We start from the raw sequence: 18,101 nt of genomic DNA on the forward strand, positions 1-18,101 counted from the left end.
CGTTACCTCCTTCCTTGCTTTTCTGGGTTACGAATTCGAAAACACCTCCTCCCTCAGATCATTCTCATCATTCAGGAGTGTAGAGAACTAACATGCAGAATTCAAATATTCTTCTACTGAAAAAAGAATCTTTAGGTAAAACAATCAAAAGTATTCTCAGTTCTCTGTAAAAGCATTCTATTGATAATAAAAGACAACCAACAGTACACTTCAGGTAGATAATAACAATTTAATAGTAATATCATGAAGTAAACAAACATATAAAAATCAAGTATTTAGTTTTAGATGTTAGAAATAATCTACATAACAAATTCAGCATAGTACTGATAGTGCTGCAAGATAATTTTTTACTGTTCAAATTACAGATTATGCCAATCAGGCTGCTTTGTACTCAAGAGTTTCAAAAATTCTGCTTTTATTACTAAAAGCATCTGGACTTCAGACAACTCTAATGAACCCGTGTAACACCTGGCACACTGCACCTGAAGCTGTGCCCATCGTCGTTAACGATCCAACCGCATCCTCTCATGATGGAAACGAAAGAAGCCAACCTTTGCCCCTTTGGAACACCCGTTACCAAAACTGTCACAGTGTCAAAACAGAAACGACTCCTTTCTCCTTTTCAGTCTCAACCGCCCTTGAAGTACATGCATGAGAGGAAGTTAGAAACAAAGAGGGCAACTGTATGCTATATGCTTGGTCAGTGTTAAAACCCACAGACTAATTTTCAGATACAACCTTCCTGGTTCTGGTCCTCAAAGAGACGCAAAAATAATTAACCAACTATTTAAATATAAGCAAATATACTTTTGCTATTGTTTCATAATCAAATGTTTTGATGATTTCTAAGATTGTTTGTATATTCTATTTCCACTGAGCTAACTCAGGAGACACACTGGCTGAGAAATGACTGAGAATATAAAGTTTAAGGCTAAAAATTCCATCTTTGAAATGTAAAGAAACATAAAGATTTAAAGAGAGCCCTTGACAAGGTTATTTAATCCAGAATTGCTGGCCATGAAAAAAGTAAACAACAACAACAACAAAAAGTCACACAAATACTTACATGAAAAACCACACAGGTCCTTCACAACAAAAGTAATTCTTTCAACTTAAAGACATCTGCTGAAAGTGAAAGTTACCTGCTGCACGGCAAGTCTTCATCAAAATCATTAAGTCCAGTCTGGATCAATGACTCTTACACTTTGGTTGGATGACTTAATAAAGTATACTTTCTGTAGGAGGTAACTATAGAACTCAACAAACAAAATAAAATAGATAAAAAACTAGAATTTAATTGAAAATGGCATGTTTCTCCATCATTTTCATGCGATCAGCATGCCCACCTTAAATCTTCGCATTTAGTTTATAAAAAATTGCTACATTTCCCACTGAAGCGTATTACTCTGATAAGCCAAATTTAAATACTTCCATATAGTTGAGGATTAAAGAATGTTCTCAGGATTATTCATCATTATCTGTAGAAAAAAGAAAAAAATGTAATTCACTTCACTGCAAATCAAGCTGTATGTTTCTACTCATTGAAGAAAACCTCACCATCCTTTGTCATGCTAAAGGAAGAGAGCAGTAATGTAGTTTTTATTGTAACATCATATACTCGGTGTAAAGTATTCAGACAATACAATAAAGAATAAAGTGGGAGGCAAAAGCCCCCACACACCAAGGACACCAGTATCGGTGACTCTTGTATACATCTCCACAGACTGCTTTCCTATGCACACACAAATATACCTTAAAAATTACAAACTGCAGTTTTGAGACATGAGTTTTTCTCCTCAGAACATAATGGATGGAAGGATGGACAGCACATGAAAGAGCAAGAATCCAGGTGGTGGGCACACGGGTGACAACTGTAAAGCCCTTCTGGTGTTTCCACATGATGGAAATGAAACATTGAGAAAGGATAAATTATGGATATATTCCATGTCAATTTCAATGGCTGTGTAGTATTTTATTTATGGACATGATGTAATTAAGTTAACTATTTCTATTTATGAACACTCTGGTGATTTCCCATTTTTCATTATTCTCAAAAACCACTGTTGCATGAATTAAAGAGACTGCTTAATCCTACATCAGGGAGGAAATAAATGAAATAGAGACCAAAGAAAAAAAAGAAAAGATCCATGAGACTAAAAGTTAGTTTTTTTGAAAAGATCAACAAAATTGATAAACCTTTAGCAAGGCTCATCAAGAAGAAAAGAGAGAGGACTCAAACAAAGTAAGAAATGAAGGAGAAGAAATAATAACTGATAACACAGAGCTATAAAAAATCTACAGTTTTATGCCAACAAATTGGAAAACCTAGAAGAAATGGACAAATTTTTAGAAACATACAACCTTCCAGCGTGAATCAAGGAGACAATCTGAACAGACTGATCACTAGTAGTGAAATTAACTCTGTAATAAAAAAAATCTCCCAGCAAACAAAATTTCATGACAGGACAGCTTCACAGGGGATTTCTAATAAATACATAAAGAAGAGCTAATACAAATCCTTCTCAAACTATTCCCAACAATTGAGAAGGAAAGAACATTCTTAAATTCATTCTACAAGACCACCATGATCCTATTTCCAAAACCAGATAAATACACTACCAAAAAAGAAAATTACAGGCAAGTGTCTCCAAGGAATATAGATGCAAAAATCCTCAACAAGTATTAGCACACTGAATTCAGCAGTATATGAAAAGGATCATATATCATGATCAAATGGAATTTATTCCAGGAATGCAAGGATGGCAAATATACAGTATTTGCAAATCAATCAATGTGACACATCACAGTAACAAATGGAAGAATAAAAATCACATGATCATCTCAATACATGCAGAAAAAGTATCTGACAAAATTCAATACAACATCCATTCATGATAAAACTTTCGTCAAAGCTGGTATAGAGGGAACTTTTCTCAACTATTTAATAAAGTCCTTGTATGACAACCCCATAGCTAACATCATATTCAACAGTGAAAAGCTGAAAGGTTTCCTCTAAAATTAGGAAGAAAACAAGGGTGCCCACTTTTGCCATTTCCACTTAACACAGTATTGGAAGTCCTAGCCACAGCAATCAGACAAGAAAAAGAAATAAAAGAGAACCAAACTGGAAGGGAAAAAGTATCATTGTTACTATTTGCAGATAACATGTTACTTTATATAGAAAACTATGAGGTCTCCATCTCAAAACTATTAGAATAATAGAAAAAATGAATTCAGCAAAATTGCAGGATATAAAAATAATATATTTTATTATATATATCTGTTGCTTTTCTACATGCTAATGATGAACTATCAGAAAGACAAAGTAAAAAAAAAAATCCCATTTAAAACTGCATCAAAAAGAATAAAATACATAAGAATAAACTTATCAAAGGAGGTGGCAGACATCTATATTCTGAAAACTGCAAAACATTCATGAAATAAACTGAAGATAATTCAAAGGAATTGAAATAAATCCCATGCTCTTGGATTGGAAGAATTAATAATGGCTATACTACTCAAAGCCATCTACAGATTTAATGCAATCCCTATCAAAATACCTATGACATTTTTCACAGAACTAGAACAAAAATCCTGAAATTCATACGTGGTCATGAAACACCCTGAATTTCCCAAGCAATTTTGAGAAAAAGAACAAAGCTGGAGGTTATCACCCTCCCAGACTTGACTATACTACAGAGCTACAGCAATCAATACAACATGGTACTGACCCAAAAACAGACACACAGAGCAATGGAGCAGGACAGAGAGCTCAGAAATAAGCCCATCCACCTATGGTCAATTAATCTTTGACAAAGGAGGAAAGAATATACAATGGAGAAAGACAGTTACAGGTACTCCACTGCTATAAGCAGTACTGGGAAAACTGGACAACAACATCTAAAGCAATGAGATTAGAACATTTCATCAAACCACATAAAAAAATAATCTCAAAATGGATTAAAGACCTAAACGTAAAATCTGAAACCATAAACCTCTTAAAACAGAACATAGGCAGAGCACTCTTTGACATAAATCATAGCAATTTTTTTTTGGATCTTTCTCCTAAGGCAATAGAAATAAAAGCAAAAATAAACAAATGGGACCTAATTAAACATAAAAGCTTATGCACCACTGACAAAACAAAAGGAAACCACTGACAAAACAAAAAGGTAACCTTCAGAATCTGAGAAAATATTTGCAAATAGTATGACTGACAAGGGGTTAATATCTACAATATATAAACAACTCAGATAACTCAATACCAAACAACAAACAAACCAACCAACCCAATCAAAAAAGGGGAGGAAGACCTGAACATTTTCCCAAAGAAGACATATACGTGGCCAACAGGCAAATGAAAGATGCTCAACACTGCTAATTATCAGAGAAATGCAAACCAAAACAACAACGAGACATCACTTCACACCTCTCAGGATGGCTCTCATCAAAATGTCTACAAATAACAGATGTTGGAGGGGATGTGAAGAAGAGCAAACCCTTGTACATTGTTGGTGGAATGTAAACTGGTGCAACCACTATGGATAACAGTACAAAGGCTCCTCAAAAAACTAAAAATAGAACTGCCATATGATCCAGCAATTTCCTTCCTGGGTATTTATCCAGAAAAAAAGAAAACAGTAATTCAAGAAGATATATGCAGTCCAATGTTCAGAGCTGTGTTATTTACAACTGTCAAGATATGGAAGCAACCCAAGTATCCATCAACAGATGACTGGATAAACAAGATGTGTGTGTGTTGAGAGGTGGTGTGTACACAATGGAGTACTACTCTGCTATAAAGGAAGAGTGAAATCCTGCCATTTGCAGCAACATGGATGGGTTTAGAGAATATTACATGACCTAGTAACTTAAGTCAGACAGAGAAAGACAAACACTGGGTGGTATCACTTAAATGTGGAATCTAAAAAATAACACAAATTAATGTGCATGCAAAATAGAAACAGACTCACAGATACAGAAAACAAACTAGTGGTTACCAAAGGAGAGAGGGAAGGCCGGGAGGGGGGAAGTTCAGGGCATGCGATTACGAGGTTCAGTCTACTCTATAAAATAGATAAGGAACAAGGACATTGCACAGCACAGGGAATTATAAACATTACTTTGTAATGACTTTTAATGGAAAATCATACGTAAAAATACTGGATTACTACGTTCTACACTTGAAACTAATACAGTAGTGTAAACTATACTTCAATTTAACGAGAATAAATGCAGAAGAACTAAAAAAAGGACTTTCAAGTTATTCTAAGTCCAATCATCGTGTAACACTTGATTGTCTTATGATGAACAACACAAAACAGCAGGTTAACTTATAGAGACGTCAAGACACACTTCACACCAGCCTCGTGAGCTGATGTATTTAGCTTTCTGAGGCCAAAGGCATCAATTCTAGGCTCTATGACCCAGAAAGCGGGTCCTGGTGCCCTTCCACCCACAGGGACTCGTGTGCTCCGGGGCGGGGGGAGACCTTCTGCGGGGGCCCGTGCCCCTCGAAGCACCTGCTGTCACAGGAGGGTGTCAGTTCCACTCCTGCGGCTCAGCCGCTCGCGGCGCTGCTCCACACGGGCAGTGAACACGAGCTCTGCGGACACCGGCCAGGCCACACCACCCTGGCGCTGATGACTTAGGAGAAGCGTCTGGAAATGGCGCTTCTGTAAGAGAACAGCCTGAAGGAGATGGTCTGGGTGGGAACACGACTGGTCCGCAGATCCCCTCTATGGACTCGCTCTCTGGCCTCATGCCCCTAACTCTCACCACGTCCTGTTATGAGGAAGAGCCCCATGAAATCCAAACCCTGTAACACTAAGAATACTTCAGTCCATTATAGGACTATTGTATAAATTGGGGCCCAAGGTCTCAATTAAATCAGGAACCCTCAAGTTCCAGGTAACGTTTGTGTTTTATATTTTCATTTTCATGAAAACAATTTTTTAATATGTAGGAAAAAACACATGTCTTATAGTAATAATTCACAACTGCAAGATTTTCAAAGACTAGGACTTGAGTTTTCCACTGAGGTCTACGAACTTAGATTCCTGGAGTCTGAAAAAATACTTTCCTCTTGGAAGGAATCCACATGTTGCTCAAGTCTGCGGAACACTGTATCACAGTCCCCTCTTTTTAAGAATCACTGAACATTTTTCCTTTATTTCAATACCAAAAATAGCTGTCTTTTGAGTAACTGACATGTTTTGTCTCAGGAACACTGTGTCTGATGTAATTAATTACGTTTCCTGCTTTGTTAGAAAGATCAGCACCAAATGTGTGAACTATTTTCACACAATGCAGACATCCTTTGAACATGAACTTTGTATTCCTACTTCAGGTTGGTTTAATATTATACATATTGCTTGCACTCATTTGTCTGATATGTTGACTTTCCAAACACTCATTTCTTAACTTAATTTCATCTTGTTCTGTGTGTGTCTATATATATATATACATATACACATATATAGACACACACACATAAAATATATATATATACATGCAATCAAACTTTTTTGGGGAATAAGATGGGATATAAATAAGTCTTATAAAAATTCATATTGCCAAAATTACGCATCAACATTATAACTTTCAACTTTAGTCTACAAATCATACCTTTAAAGTAATAGGATTAATTATTGACAAATATTCTAGAAAAGAATTTTTGTTCAAAATATTCAGAATCAGGTTACAAAGTCGTTTTAAAAATTAGGCCCATTACTGCACAGTGAGATCCTTAAAACAAAAGGATCACATATTATTTATCTTGATTACACACTTCATTCACTAAACTTGGTTGCAAGGAACTTTAATTTAAGCTTTTTCCAAAAAAATTAAACGCTCTCAGAATAGACTTGAATCAAGAAGGTAATTAAGAGGATCTGGCACATGAGCTGTCAGGAAAATTCTGAAAGAGAAATTTAACGATATTTTGTGCACTGGAACATCTTCACTGGAAAAAGTTTATATTTCTACTTTGAAGACACTAAACATTTATTTGGAGATGTAAGTTCTTATATTTTCTTTCCCCAAAGTGGTATTGTTTTATTGGCCTTTAACATTTTTTTTTAACAAAGATAAGCTCCCTTAAGTTTCTACTGTGACCGTCGTAATTGACACGTGACGCTGTTTCTGCCTGTCTACTTGTGCTCACCTTAACCCCCAACACGGTGCGGGACAGGCGGCGCTAGCTGCCGGCCTGGGAGGGAGGCTGCTTTACACGGCCCGACCTCCCCCTTGGCAGTTCTGTTAGCGTCAACAGCAATGAAAATGCAGTGTTGCTGCTTTTTTTTTTTTTAATGCAGTGGTTTCTGAAGCTATAAGAGTACTTACTATACCTGAAGGTTTTCTAGTTTTGATTTAATAATACTAGAATTTTCAGGAGACTTTTACTTCCATCAAAGCAGTTCAAGAAACAATTTTTGCTGAGCTTACAATCAATGTAAATTAAGCCTACAAAACTGTAAAGTTGCTCCCCAAACAGAAGAACACTCTTGAATTTTGATTTCAGCAAATTAATCTTCATGAGTCAAGTATCAAATATTTTTACAAGATCCAAGTAGCCATAACCTCACGCCCAAATGCAGCGATCATTTCAAATCCCCAGTACAGATTTCACCGAAATGCATGTGACAGGAGTGCATCTACTTACATGTGTCATTTTACCTTTCGCACACTTACTTCAAACACAAGCTGTGAGGAAACCTTACCTTCCTGATAAGCCCCGTCTGCCATGACCAGATGAAGAATCTTGGCGTAAAGATGCTCATGCTCATTTCCCAGCAGATTCTGAACTACTGTTGAACAAATCTCAATATTTTCATCTTCATCCTCATGAACAGCCTGTACCAAATTTTCAAATGCAAATTAATGTGTGAATGTTAACCTTCTCCAGTTGCAGACATTGTTATTCATAAATCTATTGACCAATAAAAATCACTGACATTTCACTGGTAACCCAAACGGGGCACATTTCAAAATGAAATGTTTCAATGGACATTCTACTTACCTTTATTTTCTCATAAACCTCAAAGAACTTTTCAAAGCCCATTTCCTGCTCCAGGTGAAGCCTCAGTTCCTCGAGATGGTTAAAGACACTCTCGTATTCGCACTCACTAGTGACCTCACCATCACTGTTGTCTAAAACACACAGATGAGAAGAAGATATTGCAGGATTTAAAAAGCTGAGTAAATTCATTCTTATCCTAATCCTTTAAAATTCAATGACAAGTGAATAATGCCATTGAAGCAGACTCCTTGTACTTTCAACTTAAAGTTTTTGTAATTACAATACTTGTTTACATCAATGAATGTACATATAGACCTGTCTTAAGAATGTTACCCTGGAACTCTTTTCTTCTTTTATAGACATAAATAGTAAATGAGGTTAGAATAAAAACATTACTAGAGATTTTATCTTATTTTTTTAAAAAAAAGGAAAAAGCATACTCGTATGTTGTGCACTGAGGCAACCAACTCTATAGAACTACTATTTTTCAAAAGTTGGTATTAAACATGGGCCAAAATACGAAAATGCATGCAGAAGGCAGATGTCCTAAGATACTATTCATAAAACTTGGAAAACACCTGGGAAGTATGATATATGCTTTAAATGTACATGCCCCAAATCATCTGAAATATTCTAGTAAAAGACTAGTAAAAACTCTAGTAAAATTACTGAGGAATAATTCCTTTTCACATTAGCTCTTCTTCCCAAATAGTTACTGAAATCCACAGATTTTCCACGCATCTTCGGGGTAATGATAGGAGTAAGGAATTGTTTCCAAGCCAGAAAAAAAAGTGCCATGGTTGGAAAAGCTGCTTCAGTATTATGAACCCTGCTGCCTGAGTGCTGCATGTGGGAGCCCTCTGTGAAGCACCCCGCACCAAAGAGACGAAGCCACCACCCTGACTCCTAGAAGGCCCGTCAGGCGGTTGGGGGGGGTGGTGGCGGAAGAAGACCGCCCTGGGAAAGCACAGAAGTCGGCGGGAGCGGGAGCGGGGACGGCCCCGCGGGGAAGGAGCTGCCTGCGGGCCCCTGGGCTGGAAGCGCGCACCCGAGTGCCAGGCCTCGTGCAGCGCGCTGTCGCTGCTGGGGTTGTCGTCCTCGTCCCCCGGACCCGGCCCCGCGCCGCTGCTCTGCAGCGCCGGCCGCTCCTCCTCGCTGTCCTCGTCCCCTGGCTCCCGCAGCAGCCGCTCCATGGATGCCTGCAGCTCCTGCAGGTCCGCGTCGGCCTCCGCGAACGCGCTGCAACGGGAAGGGTTACACTGAGCATCACCGCCCTCCGCCCGGGCGGCGAGGGAACCGCTCGCAGACCCGAGGCTGCAGGTGCACGGGGCCCTGCTGGGGCCAGAGACCAGGCACGCACTGCGGCCTCGGCCCGCAGGAGAGCGAGGGAGACCACGACGCCGGGCTGCGGAAGGCCCTTCTAACCGAGCAAATACTGACCGAAGAACTAAAATACAAACATTACTATGTGAGGCCTTAAGTAAAATTTTCAGTAAGAGAAAATTTAAATTTTTAATGTAGAAATATCTGTATTTTGTAGGTATGTGAACAAAACTCCTATTCTTTGGCTCTGCAGCAGCAGCTTTGGCAAAGCAAGGAGCTAACGGGATGAGAACGAGAGTGTCTCAACCTTTGGGTCATCGTTGCAGGAGCATTTAGCTTAGTGTTTAATCACGGGACCACCGCACCACCGCACCCGCTCTGTACACTGCCGTGTGACCAGACACCAGCCGGTCGGGAAACCTTCCCGCAGCCGGCCTAGCGCCGGCCAGACACAGGCGTTAAAGCGGGTGGCCGCTAAGTCTGCCGTCGTAGGAAAGTGAGAAGACTAGGACCTTTTACGACATGAGCACTCAAAACATTGTCTCAGGTACTTTAAAATCCGGTCCCGAATGTGCTTCTTAGTAGGTTTTCTTATTGTATGAACTTGAATAAAGTTTGGAGCAAAAAAATATATATATATTTTCCAAAGGAAACTTACAAGTAAAATTTCCTTATATGGATGTGGAATAACTTAAAAAATAACTTAGTTTTCAAATTGTGAAAAAAGATTAAAAGCTAACAAGTTTAAAAGTAAAATTCTGTCATCAAGTAGTAATTAAGACAATACAAGCCACAAATAAGCTACGGTTCACTCAGATAAAAACTGATGACTCATAAAATCTTTGAGGAAAAAACTGTCACTTAACACGCTGCCAGCCACAGAGGTGCTCAAATGTGTTCTCAAACAGGCTTAGTAAAAACACAAGGTAGAGTGCTTGACGACCAAGTCAAAGAAATTAAGGATACGAAGGTAACTTTTCTCCAAATTTTGAGGGCACCTGCAAAAATTTACAGAACTCTATGGGGAAAAAAGTCTACCATTAAAAGATAAAGCTTGGCTATAAACTGAAAAAGCAATGGGCAAGACTTACGAAAAACAAAACCAGGAAATCAAATGTACCGGACGCAGTGGGCCAGCTCAAGGATCACAGGGAGAGAGACCCTGAGGCCGGTACAGCGCTTTCAGTCAGACCAGAACGCACGTTCTTTCTACTGAAAGGCAGAGGTGAAAGGAGAAACTCAAGTTCCAACGAATCAGAAAATAAATCATAAAAATTATGATATTTTGTAGTATTTTCCTGGTGCCCTGTATACACTTCTCGAATACTTTACTCCAGGGTACTCTCGTTTTATTTCCCCAAAAAGTCTGTAACATTTGTCTGACGGGCTGAGAAGGCTGACTTATACCAGAGAAGGGGAAGGGGTACCCCTGTCTAAGGAGTCCCCACTTCCCACCGCTTTCAGAAGTGCTGGTTCAGCTTCCCTCTTGGACTCTAGGTTCCTCATGAAGCAGTAAGAAAGGAGTTTTGTGAAAGCAACTAAGTTACATGCGGAATTCTCCTGTGAGCACCCGCACACCCACACACACATACGCACACACTCGTACACACCCAACATTTATTCCCCTCTACCTCCCCGCGGCCACGGGTGACATCACACATGGCAGGAGACAGCTATGGATGCAACTCTCCGGCCTTCGCCCATCACTCTCCCACTGCAGTCCTGTACCACGGGCGGTGCACACAGCCAGCATCCTGCGACAGGCACTCAACGAAACACAAACCACATCTAGCAGTGGGCCAGGTGCTCAGTGCGAGTCAGACAGAGAACACAGTATAACCTCTTCCTTACGTGCCTCCAGTGAGGTTAAGTTACAGTATTCAGAGGCACAAACACATATCAAGGTTTACTTGACTGCACTTTAAATATGTTGTAAATAGTTAAAGGACTAAAGTCCGCTAGGATCATGTTTAAAACTGCGTGCTAAGTCCCCATCCCAGAACATGTATAAACGGAGAAGCTCCGTCAGCGTTAGCATCCGTAAACGACGTCGTGCTCACATGTCCTCAGAGTCCGAAGGACCCTCCTTCACGTGCTCCTCTTCCACGTCATCCATTTCAAGACTGTCCTGCCGCACATCTCCGACAGTGGGGACGTCCATCAGCGTTTGGAACAGCTTTGAGAGGTCTGGAAGCGAACACGTCCTCAACATCTAAAAAAAGGCAACAGATTTCTTATTGGGAGTGAGACAGTGAGAGAATGAAAACGAGAGAAAAAGTTAGAAAATCGGAGTTAATAATAATTTGTATATATAGGAATCAATCACACATTTAGAGCTAGAAACTCAGGGGTGACTTGTCCAATGTGAGAACCTACTTCTCTTGAACCTCAGCTCAGTATTTTTTCAGCAAAGAAACTAAGGTTGTGAGTTCTGCTTGGGTTTCAGTGTGAAGTCCCTTTAAGAGGTGGGGAGGGGGTTTGTAAGGGGATGTGTACAGGGAATGGAGCTGGAGTGGGTCAGGCCCTTCTCCCTCGTGGCCCGTCGACCCGCTGGCATGGCACCTCTGCCAAGTTGTCCTCATTTTCCGGCGGCCAGCACTTCCCGTCCACTTCTGTCCATGCTTGGCTGAGCATCATCAACACAGTCGGGGTCCTTTGCGCCGCTCTACTGTAGAGGATGCTCTCTGGGCCACACTGCTTAAATCAGGGGCCTCAAATTAGTGCAAAGAAGGGTCCACTATCAGTTCCCTGAGCAATGGACTGTGAGGGGAGCCTTTCCACCATAAGGGACAGCTGGGAAGACAGGCACCTTGCTGTTCACACTAAGATGCGTTTAGAGCAGCAGGGTGAGGAGGAACTCAGCACACTGAGCTGAGAAAAAACAGTGCACAGTTGAGCTGCTTAAAATGTGCACCTGTGTTGGATAAGACCAGAACACTAGGAAGAGCCTCTGTCTGCCAACCTTTCAGCAGGCAGAACGTGATGGGCAGAGAGGGCCAGGAGACACACACCTATGGAAGTCTGTCTTGGGGCCGTGTCAACCCTAAGGGAATCTGTAAGACTGAAACATGACTCCTATGGCCCTAATAAGAACCCAGTTCCAGATGGAAGGCTGTGGAGAAAACACAATGTTTAGCACAGGAACAAAAATGTATGTGCTTCGCCAGTTTTATTGGTACAATCTGTTTTTGAGAATAAAAAAGAATAGAATTCTATTATTTGAACATAATTTACATATTATGGCATTCAAGAGGGAAAAACACAGTTACAAACGACAAGGTGGTGCAGATCCAGGGCCTGTGAAGCACTGCACAGTGGTCCTGAAAGCTCTTCTTTGCTGAATCTCCCATGTCAGCAGAATTTACGCTTGATTGTTTATTCTTTTAATGGTTTGAACCATGTATATTATAAACTAGGCGTGTGCAAAACATGCAGCCAGTAACAGTGTATCTAGATACATGTTAATCAATAAAAATAAATAGCAGACGCATTATACTGCATATATACACATACAGCATAATGCATATGTGTAATGCATGATACGTGTGCATACATGTAATGTATACACATATACTCACAGTGCATGTGTGAACACACACACACACGGGGACCACACAAAAGGATGCAATATCCTTTAAGCTGAGATAAATATTGCCCTGGTAAAATAATCTCAGTTCTAGTTTATTCCTTTCACTACTTAAACTTCACAACCTAACACAAAATAATACAGTTAGAAAGAGATTTCAAGTGGTAGGTACCCCATGAAATGGGTTTACATATCCAGAAATCCAACAGTTCCTACAGAGGCCGTATTTAAAACCCTTAATGTTCAGTCTTCTCTGAGAGACTGTTAAAGTTTTAGGCAGGACATTCGTCTTCATTTAGGAGAATTCTATACAATAACCCTATTGGTTCTATAACTCTGAATCTACTAGATTTATTTCATATTGTTTAAATATTCTATAGTTTGACACTCATACAAAGAAATCCTTCGGAAAACAGCAGTTAATCTAGAACACGTTGCCTGAGATCTTACTTCGATTACAGTCGGACTAACTTTTTTCTAAATTCTCTGTAGCACAATAATTTATGTAGCTAGCATTTGATACCATTATAAATCAAACAGGTGGAATCTAAAAAAAAAACCAAACAAACAAAGCATAAATACAGAACAGAAACAGACTCATAGACATAGAATACAAACTTGTGTTTGCCAAGGGGGTATGGGGTGGGAAGGGATAGACTGGGATTTTAAAATGTAGAATAGATAAACAAGATTATACTGTGTAGCACAGGGAAATATATACAAGATCTTGTGGTAGCTCACAGCGAAAAAAAAAATGTGACAATGAATGTATGTATGTTCATGTATAACTGAAAAATTGTGCTCTACACTGGAATTTGACACAGCATTGTAAAATGACTATAACTCAATAAAAAAAAGTTCAATCAATCAATCAATCAATCAATCAAACAGGATAGCAATGCTTTAGAAAACCTCAGAACAGTTTTTAAAAATTTAGATTTTTGTTATGGTTAAGTTCTACTTTTCCTCAAAAATGAAGAGAACATGTAAGGCAGTGAATGAATTAAGTACCAGCTGCACTAACACAATTCACATGAAATTCTACTTAATTTTACCAACTCACTTTTCCCATTTGTAGTATTTTCCATACAAAACTATGAATTAGTAATCCTCTGATTATACTATAGAATTGTTTATGAGGAGCACATGTTCAGCCTCTGCTTACTGCAATTAAACTATAACGCTGCACCCTCAAAATGGCTCCTACAACTATTTGCTCACTTCAACCCATAAACAAGGGCAAAGATGACCTAAGGAGGCAAAAGATCTGAACTTGGAAAACTGTAAGACCTTGATGAAAGGAACTGAAGACGATAGAAACAGAGGGAAAGATACACCATGTTCTTGGACTGGAAGAACCAATACTGTCAAAATGGTCATACTACCAAGGCAATCTACAAATTCAATGCAATCCCTAGCAAATTATCAATGGCATTTTTCACAGAACTAGAACAAATGATTTTAAAATTTGTATGAACATAAAAGACCCCAAATAGCCAAAACTATCCTGAGAAACAGAACAGAGCTGGAGGAGTCAGGCTCACTGACATCAGCCTACACTTTGAAGCAACAGTAATCAGAACAGTGTGATAATGGCACAAACACAGACACACAGATCAACAGAGGAGAGTCAGGCAATATACAATATCACTGTTTTTTTTAATGGAGGCCCTGGGGTTTGAACCCAGGACCTCATACATGCTAAGCATACACTCTGTCAGTAAGCCAAACCTTCCCTCTAATATTTTAATTGAAAAAAATGGTCACATATTTTTAAAACAGCAAGTGATAAAAGGTAAGAGGTTTGGAAAACTTTTACCACAAAGTGCCGATGAACATCTATTAACCTTCCTAGGTACAGATCAGTCTATCCATTCAAGATGTAACACGTCAGCTAGTCCGACACCGAAGTGGGAGCTGGGTTGGCAGTGGGAGGGGCAGTGTAAGAGGGGGAGAGGGGTCTTCTGAGGGAATGAGAGCAGGTCCTGTGACGAGACTCTGACATGGCCAAGGAAGCATCTCCATCCTGGCTGTTCATGCAATGGAATTTCTTTCCAGTATCAGATAGTAAGATGGAGAGTTTTCCTTGTTTCTGTTTGTTTTGGGGTGTGTGTGTATGTTATGCGTTTGGTTTTTAAGGGATTAAACTCACTACTATGGCTCATCAAAGAAAAGCATTAAAATATGAAATGTTACCAAATGGATAACATTTTCCATCGGAGGAGCACTTGCCTTTGGGTTATTTGCATCGAACAGACCAGTTGAAAGTCCAATCAGCAAGGAATTCTGTTTCCTGCTTTTTGGTGGTGAATCAGAGTGAGGCCGAAGTGGGAAGGATTCTCCTCGTGAACACGGAGGTGACTGAACCTGAGAGGCGACACTCAAGTGGTTAGGATGAACCACCCTGTGGAAAAACGGCTCTGGTGGCACAGATTTCTCTATACCACACTCCGAATGCTGAGAATCATCCGCTCCAGGTTCTGTGGGATGAAGAAGAGATGATGTGGTAAGTCTACACAGAACTGAAATAAAGTTCCAAGTGGTATGCAAAAAGGACAGTATTTAACATGAATTCCAGCAAAAAACTCCATATGTATAAAAAAAAATCCCCCCAAATCAAAACATATATGTAATTATATTATCTTATAAATAATCTTTAACTGGGTATGTTTTATTTTCAGAAAGGAGATTTAATTTGTTATATACTTCCATTGTATCAGAAGTTCTAAAACGTAGAAACAAATGCAAGGAAATACGAAAAAATACGAGTTAGACACTCATATCTAGTTCCAGTTTATCTTGGTTTCTATCGGTTAAAGGTAAAAAAATTGTATTTCTTATATTTCAACTAGTACTATTAGAAATAAGAAGACTGCTTATTTCATGTTCTCAGACATTGGCTTAGCTTTGGCAACCAATTTTTTGTTTTGAACACTCAATAAAAGTTTTGTTGCTCACGCTGCCAAACAACACAGGCTTATAAATGCAGTCCAGCAGCCATAAAAAAGAAAGAAATCCTGCCAGCTGCAGCAATGCGGATGGACCTAGAGAGTGTTATGCTTAGTGAAGTCAGTCAGACAGGGAAAAACAAATACGATGTGATATGACTGATACGTGAAATCGAAAATACAGATGAATCTATATGCAAAACAGAAACGGATTCGCAGATGAAAACCCGAATCACTTTGCTGTACGCTGGAAACTAACATAACAGTATAAATCCAGCTGTACTTCAAATAAATAAATAAATAAATAAATACATACATACATACATACATGCATGCAGAGCCCAGGGCTCTATGCCTGTTATATTTTTTAAATGATTAAGGTGATTGGTGAGAAATGCTGTCTATTAACATACAGTCCAAATAAAACAGGGCAGGGTTAACAGCCTCCAGGGGGAGACGAGGCCCGTGTGCTACCTGCGTGAGGCTCACCAAGCTGCTCCGTGCTCCCCGGGGCTCCATCCTCAGAAGCCTCACTTTGCTGAATGGTGATCCTATCTTGCAACCTGCCACAAACAGACACACCAGTTAAAAAAAAAAAACCAGTTTACTAGAAATAAAAGCACTCTCAAATACAGAAAAAGTGGACCACAAGTTCACTAGCATCCTATGATCCCTCTGTCAAATATTTTCCTCACTCATACATACACCTGCTCTCATGAGCACTTCATGTTTTTCACCCCATTCAAACCTCCACCCATTACCCTCATTCGCAGCAACCAGCCTCGACGTTCTGACAACAGTGGTTCTGGAGCGCGGCCCCTAGACATCAGCAACATAGGGACTCCTCTCAGAATTGCAGATTCTCAGGCTCACCCTCGCCCTGTGAGTCAGAGGCTTTTGGGGACAGGGCTGAGCAATTTATTTTAATAAATCCCAAAGTAATTCTAATGCTTGCTCATGTTTGAGAGCCACTACTTTAAGCAATAAAAATGCCCCTTAAAAGCAGTGAATATAAAACAATGATATGTTAATACTATGAAATATTATACAGGTATTAAAGATGAAGTAGAAATCTTTATAATCAGATAAAGTGACAGCCAAGATCAATTACTAAGTAAGAAAAGTAATATGCAGACCAACTTATATTAAATAGTGTTAGGTTTCTGAAAAATGCTGGGTGACACAGTAAAACAGAATAATATGCACAAAAGTGTTTTAACCCTTAAAGGGAGTGAACTGATTTGTGTAAAGAAAAACTCATGATTTTAATCTCAATACATGCTGGGAATTAAATTCACATATTACGTTCTTTAACAAAAGTTTAATGAAGACTGGAAGAAGATATTCCAAAGGTACCACTGATTTATCTCTGGGGTCTTGGTTTATAAGGCCGTTATTATTTTGTTAGTACTTTTCAGTTCATTTCAAATTTAGATAATTTTTTACTTTTTCAGTTTTAAATTTTGAACAACTTTCCATTTTTATTCTTTAAAGCCTTTATTTTCAACCATACAAGTAACAGATTTCTTCATTCAAAATGTAATGCTCCTTGGTTCCTCAAAAAGTTACACACGAAATCACTATGAGCTGCACAATTCCACCCCTAGACGTACACCCCAAAGAGCTGAGCACAGGTGTGCAAAGGAAAGCCTGGACACCACGTTCACAGAAGTACTAATGACAACAGCCAGGAGGCCGAAGGAGTATGTAAGGAGAACTCAATAAACACAGCTATTATCATCAAGATGATTTTTTTTAATAAAAAGGAGTATAGTAAGAAAAGAACTGAGAAAATCATTTGATCCTTGCCATTCACTTTTACTTTGGTCTCAACAACTTTTAGTCTAACTACGAAATATCCATGTCTAATAAATGATAATGCCTAAGACTCTTAAATTGTTAAACAACCTCCCATCATCTGCCGTGTGTGCACCGACTGCTAAAGGACAAAAATACTCAGCATATTCACATAGTGGAGTGTTACTCAGCTACAGAAAGGAACGAAGACCTGATAGGACACAGAGGGGCTGTGAACATGTTTCACTACGTCAAAGAGGCTAGGGACAAAGGCCACACACTGGATGATTCCACGGGAAACGTCCAGAACTGCAAATCCACAGGGACAGAGAGCAGCCCAGCAGTAATGAGGGTGTGGGGAGGGGACGCGGGGGTGGCTGCTTATGGCACGGGGCTTCCCCCCGGGGCTGATGAATGTTCCGGAACC

General features: G+C 39.5%; 1 protein-coding gene across 6 annotated transcripts in view; it reads right to left on the reverse strand.

The window, feature by feature from the left end:
- Positions 1-209: 209 nt before the first annotated feature.
- NEK1 (NIMA related kinase 1) overlaps positions 210-18,101 on the reverse strand; it is a 93,999-nt gene continuing 76,107 nt past the window's right edge. For 5 of the 6 annotated variants that reach the window (XM_074355778.1, XM_074355780.1, XM_074355776.1 and 2 more), the window contains 7 exons: positions 16,352-16,440; positions 15,162-15,409; positions 11,404-11,555; positions 9,069-9,259; positions 8,021-8,151; positions 7,722-7,854; positions 210-1,478 (listed from right to left, as the gene is read on the reverse strand). In XM_074355778.1, coding sequence (XP_074211879.1) covers positions 1,465-1,478; positions 7,722-7,854; positions 8,021-8,151; positions 9,069-9,259; positions 11,404-11,555; positions 15,162-15,409; positions 16,352-16,440 — 958 coding nt within the window. In that variant the 3' untranslated portion in view covers positions 210-1,464. The remainder of the gene's footprint in view (positions 1,479-7,721; positions 7,855-8,020; positions 8,152-9,068; positions 9,260-11,403; positions 11,556-15,161; positions 15,410-16,351; positions 16,441-18,101) is intronic. The other variant, XM_074355777.1, reaches the window with a different exon arrangement.

This window comes from Camelus bactrianus, chromosome 31 (assembly GCF_048773025.1).
Source record: "Camelus bactrianus isolate YW-2024 breed Bactrian camel chromosome 31, ASM4877302v1, whole genome shotgun sequence".
NCBI classification, from domain to species: Eukaryota; Metazoa; Chordata; class Mammalia; order Artiodactyla; family Camelidae; genus Camelus; species Camelus bactrianus.